The sequence below is a fragment of the Schistocerca gregaria genome, chromosome 1, assembly GCF_023897955.1.
Source record: "Schistocerca gregaria isolate iqSchGreg1 chromosome 1, iqSchGreg1.2, whole genome shotgun sequence".
In the NCBI taxonomy this organism is placed as follows: Eukaryota; Metazoa; Arthropoda; class Insecta; order Orthoptera; family Acrididae; genus Schistocerca; species Schistocerca gregaria.
In genome coordinates, this window is record NC_064920.1 from 1,201,044,701 (window position 1) to 1,201,055,106 (window position 10,406).

At 39.7% G+C, this 10,406-nt stretch overlaps 1 protein-coding gene across 1 annotated transcript in view; it reads left to right on the top strand.

Moving 5' to 3' along the window:
* Positions 1–9,497, top strand: part of LOC126298732 (kelch-like protein 10) — a 151,967-nt gene extending 142,470 nt beyond the window's left edge. The window contains exon 7 of the mRNA XM_049990211.1: positions 9,274–9,497. Coding sequence (XP_049846168.1) covers positions 9,274–9,497 — 224 coding nt within the window. The remainder of the gene's footprint in view (positions 1–9,273) is intronic.
* The last annotated feature ends 909 nt before the right edge of the window (positions 9,498–10,406 follow it).

A 10,406-nucleotide genomic window follows, 5' to 3' on the forward strand; every position in this document is an offset into this window, starting at 1 on the left:
TCTTCCTTGTAAGTGCCTCATATAAAAATGCAGCATTGAAACCTAAGGGTAACTCCCAATGAAAGATACCGTTGGCCACTCTGCTACATTTACACTTTGCTAAACAGTTACCTCATAGTCTTACCTTACATTTTTATACCCTTTGTGTTCCACCAGTTATGAGTTATTTGTGACGGGATTATAATATCTTGCTGAGGAGGACACAGCATGTTATCTTGGATGGAGAATCATCAGTGGATGCTGAAGTAACTCCATGTGTCCATCAGGGAAGTGAGTTGGGATCCTTGCTGTTCATGTCATAAATTAATGACCTTGTAAACAATATGAATACTAACCTCAAGACTTTCCACAGATAATACTATCTGAAAAAAGCTTCACAAATATTCAGTTAGATCTTCATAAGATTTAAAAGTGGCAGCTTGCTTTAAATGTTCAGAAACGTAAAGTGGTGCATTTCAAAAAATTAAAAACTGTTGTATCCATGACTACAATATGAAAGACCACAGCTGGCTTAGGTCATCTTACAAATATAAGGATATGAAATGGAACAATTACATAGTCTCAGTGATAGGTAAAGCATGTGGCAGACTTCGGTTTATTGATAAAATACTGGGACACATAACAGATATGACTGAAAGGGGATAATGAATATATACGATGAAGAGCAGCACTTTCAAATTCAACTTATTGCTCTTAACTCATATTTTACAAGTATGTACATTTTCGACTAAGTGTAACATTTTCACAATTGTAAAATGTAAACTTTCACGGCCGGAACTGTCATGATTAATAAAATTCTTTTCCGGGCTATTATGCCGTGGTCTGATGGATTTCGCATTGTAAACCAACGTTTCGTCCCCATCTGCGGAGGACATCTTCAAGGGGGTTCGTGCCTTCTGTTAACTTCCGAAACACACACTGTCTCACTACTGACTGCAGCAAATTTGCTGCAGTCAGTAGTGAGACAGTGTGTGTTTCGGAAGTTAACAGAAGCCACGAACCCCCTTGAAGATGTCCTCCGCAGATGGGGACGAAACGTTGGTTTACAATGCGAAATCCATCAGACCACGGCATAATAGCCCGGAAAAGAATTTTATTAATCATTTTCACAATTACAAATTTTTGGTTTACATTATTTCTTATTACGTTATAATTCAAGATAAATTCAAGTTATAAGGGCATTTTTGGAAAAACCACTGATTGATTCACTTTTTAAAAGTATCCCCTGTCAATATATATTAACTTCATTTGGCAGCAAGTTATTAAAAACAGTTCCTTTGGCATAGAGGTTTTTTGCTGTTAAAGTTAATCTACTGTAAACCATATGAAAGCCTTTTCTATGCCTCATTTCATAGTTGGAATATCCATGTTTCTTTTTGTGGTCTTAGTGTCTTCTTTCACTAGCATTATAGCTTCTAGTATATACACTCCTGGAAATGGAAAAAAGAACACATTGACACCGGTGTGTCAGACCCACCATACTTGCTCTGGACACTGCGAGAGGGCTGTACAAGCAATGATCACATGCACGGCACAGCGGACACACCAGGAACAGCGGTGTTGGCCGTCGAATGGCGCTAGCTGCGCACCATTTGTGCACTGCCGCCGTCAGTGTCAGCCAGTTTGCCGTGGCATACGGAGCTCCATCGCAGTCCTTAACACTGGTAGCATGCCGCGACAGCGTGGACGTGAACCGTATGTGCAGTTGACGGACTTTGAGCGAGGGCGTATAGTGGGCATGCGGGAGGCCGGGTGGATGTACCGCCGAATTGCTCAACACGTGGGGCGTGAGGTCTCCACAGTACATCATTGTTGTCGCCAGTGTCGGCGGATGGTGCGCGTGCCCGTCGACCTGGGACCATACCGCAGTGCCGCACGGATGCATGCCAAGACCGTAGGATCCTACGCAGTGCCGTAGGGGACCGCACCGCCACTTCCCAACAAATTAGGGACACTGTTGCTCCTGGGGTATCGGCGAGGACCATTCGCAACTGTCTCCATGAAGCTGGGCTACGGTCCCGCACACCGTTAGGCCGTCTTCCGCTCATGCCCCAACATCGTGCAGCCTGCCTCCAGTGGTGTCGCGACAGGCGTGAATGGAGGGACGAATGGAGACGTGTCGTCTTCAGCGATGAGAGTCGCTTCTGCCTTGGTGCCAATGATGGTTGTATGCGTGTTTGGCGCCGTGCAGGTGAGCGCCACAATCAGGACTGCATACGACCGAGGCACACAGGGCCAACACCCGGCATCATGGTGTGGGGAGCGATCTCCTACACTGGCCATACATCTCTGGTGATCATCGAGGGGACACTGAATAGTGCACGGTACATCCAAACCATCATCGAACCCATCGTTCTACCATTCCTAGACCGGCAAGGGAACTTGCTGTTCCAACAGGACAATGCACATCCGCATGTATCCCGTGCCACCCAACGTGCTCTAGAAGGTGTAAGTCAACTACCCTGGCCAGCAAGATCTCCAGATCTGTCCCCCATTGAGCATGTTTGGGACTGGATGAAGCGTCGTCTCACGCGGTCTGCACGTCCAGCACGAACGCTGGTCCAACTGAGGCGCCAGGTGGAAATGGCATGGCAAGCCGTTCCACAGGACTACATCCAGCATCTCTACAATCGTCTCCATGGGAGAATAGCAGCCTGCATTGCTGCGAAAGGTGGATATACACTGTACTAGTGCCGACATTGTGCATGCTCTGTTGCCAGTGTCTATGTGCCTGTGGTTCTGTCAGTGTGATCATGTGATGTATCTGACCCCAGGAATGTGTCAATAAAGTTTCCCCTTCGTGGGACAATGAATTCACGGTGTTCTTATTTCAATTTCCAGGAGTGTACATGGCATAAACTGTGAGAATAATGTGTCTAATGAATAGAGGTTTGCACAAAGTTCCTGGTTTTACTTTTGCTATGATCCTCAAGACTTGCTTCCGCAATATGAAAACATTTTTCATATCAGTCTGGCATGTCCCACCCCGCAGTACTATTCCATAATACAAGAAAGGATACACTAATCCATAATGTACAGGCCGTAGGGTTTCAGACTTAAGATATGATGCTAACCTTCTTAATAGATATAGACTGGGTGTAATGTTTTTACAGACATAATCAGCTTGCTGCTTCCATGAAAGTCAATCATCTATGCATAAACCCAAGAATTTACAATCTGTATAGTTTTTGGCAGAATTTCATAAATCACAGTATTTTGTTTGTTTGGACCACTTGGTTTAAAATGAATAATATTCATTTTTTTCTATGTTTACTTTTTGCTTGTCTATTTCAAAGTGAGCTCTTGCCTTTTCAATAAAGTTATGTATGTCTTCAATTAGGCTGGGCTCTCTGTCTGCATACCAGACATCAGATGTATCATCTGCATATATAGTGGTTAATTGCTTATTGTCAAGATAACTTGCGAAATCATTTACTTAGCACATGAATATAACGACCTAAAATGGAGCTCTGAGGAACACCAAAATGTATGTTTCTTATACTTGACCTTCTCCTCTCACGTATTTCTCCATTAGAATATATAATCTCTGTGCGCTGCTGTCTACTCTTTAAATATGTTCCTAGCAATTGCATGAGTTTTCCACTGACGCCACTCTTCACAGTTTTTGATAAGACCACGTCATTATGCACTCTTTCAAAAGCCATTGAGAGGTCCAGGAATACTCCTGCTGCTTGGGATTTTTCATTTATTTTTTCAAGTACATGATGGACAAATTGTACTGCTGCTGATGTGGTACTTTGAGCTCTTCGGAAACCATGCTGGAAATCACTTAATAAGTCAGCATTGTTGTAATGTTCCAGGACTTTTTAATTTTTTTTTTCTCTATCAGTTTTCTGAAAGTTGAGATTAGGGCAATGGGTCTATAGTTCTGTACATGGTTTATTTCCTCGTTTTTGTCTATTGATTTAACTACAGCCAGTTTGAATTTGTAAGGGAACACACCATCTTCAAGAACACAGTTTATTAGATGAACTAGTGGTTTTATTAGTTTATGTTTCCATTTCTTCAATATATGTGGAGAAGTTTCATCCAATGCTGCTGATTTTTTGTTTCTGAGGCTATCAATGAGCTGCAGAATGTTATATGTGCTTACTGCGGGTAGTGCACTGCAGTTTTGTTTGTTACTGGACTCAAATGTGTGCTGTATATCCTGTTTCATAGAGACATCATTTTCAACAGTGTCTATGAAGTAATTATTAAAAATATTGCTGACTAGAAGGGGATCAGAAATATCCTCATTATTCCCTGTTAATTGTACATTATTAATTTTAGTTTCTGTTTCATTGTTTCTGATTTTAGTTGCAGTTAACCAGCAGTTCTTTGAAACATTATCTGAACCCAGTGTGCGATTTGTGCCTTTACCAGTGGGGGGATGACTTAGGGGGTTAGTATAATTATTTGTGTTACTAGCATGGACCGTGGCATTACCCATTGTTAAACAGTTATTTATAAATAGATGTTAATGCTGAAACTCATTATTCACGCGTACGCACTATCAGAAAAGCCATCCCTTGTTATATCTTTAAAAGTACAATATAAGTAAAGCTTATTTACAAATCATCTACATACAGGTATAAGAGGGGAATTCAAAAAGTAAAGGCACATTTGTGAAAAGCTGTACTTATTCTGATTATAGAAAACTGAAACATGCGTTATTTTTCTACGTAACCTCCCTGGACTTCAATGCATTTTTCCCAACGTTTTACAAGTTTTTTTTTTTATTTCATCAGAAAATACGTCTATCGGTTGCATCTGCAACCAATTTTGCATCCCAGCGATAATGTTTTAATCACTTTCAAATCTTTTTCCTTGTAGTGCTTCCATCAAGGGTCCAAACATGTAAAAATCACTCGGAGCCAGGTCTGGACTGTATGGTAGATGTTCCAGCATCTCGAATCTCAACTCTTTTATTGCGATGGCTGTCCACTTGGCAGAATGTGGGCGAGCATTATCTTGCTACAGGATGACACCTCTTCACAGTTTTCCATGACGTTTGGATCTGATTGCAGGTTTTAGTCTCATACGCAACACATCACATCCACCAAACAATACAGACCTGGCTTAAACCGTCGTTTACGCTGGGACGATGTCTTGCAACATTGTGGCATGCTACGGAAATGTGGCGTGCGTCACCTTGTCATTTAGTTCTAAATGTTTTGAAATGCTTAACTACTACATAACCCATTGTCAAAATTAATAAGCAAATATATTAACAGTATTAATAGTAAACTTTCAGTGTTCAGCTACACAAATTTAAATTATAGGTAAAGTTTTACTCCAGTGCGTGGGAAATAAACATCCCAGGGGGATGCATAAACTAAAACCAGAGGAAGGGGTGGTCTGATGCAGAGGGCGGAAAATCCCCACCATCCCCCCCTGCAAATTGCACACTGTCTGAACCTTGTATCTGTTGGCCAATTCTTTCTGATTTTAATCTCTTGACTTCTTTGCGGAACTTATTTGTACTGCTTGTAGAGTTCTTCATGTAACTCTTGAGCTAGTCAGTCTGTGTAAGCTATAGATGTTTTTCACTTTTTCTTTCAGATCATTTGTTTTGAAATCTAATGGTACAGATATTTTTAATTTGTGGGACATTGTCATTGAGATGTTTAAAAGACTTAAAAAACAGACACTTGATGATGGCTATCAACGACCTCACAAAATCCCACTTACATGATTTCAACAATTAGGATTAAGTGAGGAATTGTAGAGCACAGTACAGATAAATATAACATACCCTCTATGTATCACTGCCATATGTTCTGTGGAGACAAGCTAAGACTAATTAGAGCATGCACAGAGGTCATTGTTCCCAGCAATCCACATGCAGATGGAACACAAAGAAATACTGAGATGTGGTAGAATAGAAAGTACCCTCTGCCAGAACGAATGAAAGTTGCATGTCTGGTGGGAGCCATATCATCATGAGTTTTAGCTGCCTAGTTCCTCCAAGACAGTATGTAAAATGTTTGGCCTTTTGTTTTCTAGATGGAACAAACTATTCTCTTTTTCCCATTGAATTATCCTGAGGCACTTCACATTTGCAACTGAAGTGTGTGTGTGTGTGTGTGTGTGTGTGTGTGTGTGTGTGTGTGTGTGTGTGTGTGCCAGATTGCACGATTCACTCTGTTTGTGAGACAGTATATTTGTGACTCATCTCGGGACAGTCATTCTGTGTGTCAGGCTGAGTGCAATGGTGAAGAGGCATAGTAAAATAACAAACTGCACAATGAATGGCCTGGATTCTGTTATTATGCTTATGTTGTAGGGCTAGTAATTTTTGAGAATCAGGATGGCATTCACGCATATCTGAACTCATTTTAATTTTAATAGAGTGTTTGATCTTGGTTCAAGAAACATAAACGAAGGTTGTATACATGGAAGAAGCCTGGAGATACTGGAAGGTCTCAGATAGATTATATAATGGTAAGACAGAGATTCAGGAGCCAGGTTTTAAATTGTAAGACATTTCCTGGAGCAGATGTGGACTCGGACCACAATTTATTGGTTATGAACTGTAGATTAAAACTGAAGAAATTGCAAAAAGGTAGGAATTTGAGGAGATGGGACCTTGATAAACTGAAGAACCAGAGGTTGTACACAGCTTCAGGAAGAGCGCTATGGAATGATTAAAGAGACCTTTGGAGAAAAGAGAACCACTTGCATGAATATGAGGAGCTCAGATGGAAACCCAGTTCTAAGCAAAGAAGAGAATGCAGAAATGTGGAAGGAGTGTATAGAGGGTCTATACAAGGGTGATATGCTGGAGAACAATATTATAGAAATGAAAGAGAATATAGATTAAGAAGAAATAGGAGATATGACACTGTATGAAGAGTTTGACAGAGCACTGAAAGACCTAAGTCAAAACTAGGCCCCAGGAGTAGACAACATTCAACTAGAATTACTGACAGCCTTGGGAGAGCCAGGTCTAACAAAACTCTACCATCTAGTGAGCAAGATGTATCAGACAGGTGAAATACCCTCAGACTTCAAGAAGAATATAATAATTTGAATCCCAAAGAAAGCAGGTGTTGACAACTGTGAAAATTACTGAACTATCAGTTTAATAAGCCATGGCTACAAAATACTAACACGAATTCTTTACAGACAAATGGAAAAAACTGGTAGAAGCCGGCCTCGGGGAAGATCAGTTTGGATCCCATAGAAATGTTGGAACATGTGAGGCAATACTGACCCTACAACTTACCTTAGAAAATAAATTAAGGAAAGGCAAACCTATGTTTCTAGCATCTGTAGACTTAGAGAAAGCTATTGACAACATTGACTGGAATACTCTCTTTCAAATTTTGAAGGTGGCAGGGGTAAAATACAGGGAGCGAAGGGATATTCACAATTTGTACAGAAACCAGATGGCAGTTATGATAGTCGAGGGGCATGAAAAGGAAGCAGTGGTTGGGAAGGGAGTGAGACAGGGTTGTAGCCTCTCCCCAATGTTATTCAATCTATATATTGAGCAAGCAGTAAAGGAAACAAAAGAAAAATTCGGAGTAGGTATTAAAATCCATGGAGAAGAAAACAAATCTTGGAGGTTCTCCGATGACATTCTAATTCTGTCAGAGACAGCAAAGGACTTGGAGGAATAGCTGAACGGAATGGATAGTGTCTTGAAAGGAGGATATAAAATGAACATCAACAAAAGCAAAACAAGGATAATGGAATGTAGTTGAATTAAATCAGGTGATGCTGTGGGAATTAGATTAGGAAATGAGATGTTTAAAGTAGTAAATTAGTTTTGCTATTTGGGGAGCAAAATAACTGATGATGGTTGAAGTAAAGAGGATATAAAATGTAGACTAGAAATGGCAATGAAAGCGTTTCTGAAGAAGAGAAATTTGTTAACATCGAGTATAGAAGTGTCAGGAAGTCGTTCCTGAAAGTATTTGTATGGAGTGTAGCCACGATAAACGATGTGGACGATAAATAGTTTAGACAAGAAGAGAATACAAGCTTTTGAAATGTGGTGCTACAGAAGAATGCTGAAGATTAGATGGGTAGATCACATAACTAATGAGGAAGTATTGATTAGGATTGGGGAGAAGAGAAATTTGTGGCACAACTTGACTAAAAGAAGGGATTGGTTGGTAGGGCATATTCTGAGGCATCAAGGGCTCACCAATTTAGTATATTGGAGGGCAGCGTGGAGGGTAAAAATCGTAGGGGGAGACCAAGAGATGAATACACTAAACAGATTCAGAAGGATGTAGGTTGCAGTAGGTACTGGGAGATGAAGAAGCTTGCACAGGATAGAGTAGCATGGAGAGCTGCATCAAACCAGTCTCTGGACTGAAGACCACACACACAGAGTGTTTGATATGAATCCTTCCTTCATTAAGCTCCCTCTACTTGGCTCATATGCATTGTAGTACAAGTTGTTAAATGTGGTCATCGGCCATTGCTCCAGTAAAACAAATTCTGACTTTCTGAATTTCTGCTACGTACAACAAGAGTGTTGACCTTATTTCATCAAGATAGTACCAGTTGTTAAATGTGATGCTGGGAAAAAGTGCTGCATTGTCTTGGGCATGATTATAATTCTTGAAAGGTTAAAAATTTTAACACCATATTACTAGTATAGCTCTAAAATCCAGTCACACCCTCATCAACTGAAAATTTACAGTCTCCCTTAATGAATGCTTTCGTAAGTTCTACTCTTCTGCAGTGTCCAAAAAATTTTGGTTGCATTACAACTTGTAGTGCTAATACCAACACAGCCATTACTGTAAACTTTCTTAAATGTGTTATTTGTTTCATTACTTAGCACAACACAGTGCTAACACAAACAGTTATTACTGATAACTGCTTCCATTATTTGTTAAAATTCTACTAGAGCAACACCTCTTGCTTTTTGATACACAGTGACTGCTTCAGTCACTGCAAAACACTTCTGTCTCACAGCCCCACTTTGGCCACAATAAATATGAACTCAATGCTAGCATAAGCTTGCTTGTAGTTGAATTAGTAATAGAGACTCCAGACAATATGTTGAAAGCAGTTATGTGCCAGTGCTGTCATTTGTTGAGGAGTATACACCATCAAAGTACTATTTATGATCAAACTCTGTTACAATAATTTCCAGAATAACACTAGTTAGTTAACCCAGTCTTTTATTAGTATTTTTACATGCTTGCAGTTACTCCACATTTATATTAACTGAGTGACAACACAATTCATTACAAGCTAATAATTTTGAAATATGTCAGTGACTGCTATAGCCAATCTATGTTGCAGGATTTACAACAATTCCATATGTAGAACGTTATGACATCAGAGAGAATCGTTGGGATATTGTGGAGAAAATGGGTTTGCATCGCAGTGCGTTAGCTGCTTGTGTAGTAAGTGGTTTGTCTAATTCATATGAATATTCATTTATAAAAGATGAGAATAAAGTTAATGAAGATGGTAATCGTGGCTCATCAAAAGAACCTCAGACTTCTGGAACAGCCTGTGGTTGAAAGTCAAATAAAATTCAGGGATATAAATGGTTTCTTTCTTTATTTTTAAAAATAACTGTCTATGTAAAAACCTCAAAACCTCTGCAAATAGTACATAAACTATTGATTAGTCCTTGTTCAACAATGATTTCAGAAACACAAGAGCTTAATAGTTTGTATTTTCCACAGATTATCTTTGTAAAAAATGTGTTATGAACAGAAAACATAGCTAGATGGAATCTTTTATGTAACAGGACAGTCTACACTAAATTTATGCTAAGAGACACATGGAAAAGATTTCCCAGCAAGGGCACCCATACAAGAACTTGTAGAGGAAAGGGCCAGGGTTATTAAACATAGGACATGGTGTATTTTTAATATTTTGGAAGACTAATGGCAACTTGTAAGTAACCATAGAAAAAGTTTCAATTCCTACCCTGTTAAAACCTGCGTAATGCCGACTTTTAAATCATTTTCTTGAAAGAAAAGCACCTGACTACATTATATTTTTTCCTTTCCCTGAGAGCTAAGTAGGGGGGGGGGGGGGGTTGTATCCCACCCTTTCCCCCAGGTATGGATGCCCTTGTTTGCCAGGTCACAATTTGAAACCAAGTCTCCATCTTTGATATAGTGTTCTTCAAACTTAAATTTCAGGTGTTCATTCAAAGTTGTAATCCATCACCAATCACCTCATCCAGTTCCTCATTCCAGGGCCTGCATCTGTTCACTGTGATTTGTACATCCCACCAAAAATAATAACTTATGGTTTAGAAAGTCAATGTAGATCTTGGCAAAGTGGAAGCAGCTGTTACAAATCAATTTCTGTGCATTCCATTAGCAAATTACTCACAGCGATGTACTGTACACTATGCTACACTTTTTTACTTAGATTCAATAGTATTGAATGACTTAACTTCATGAAGTATTATA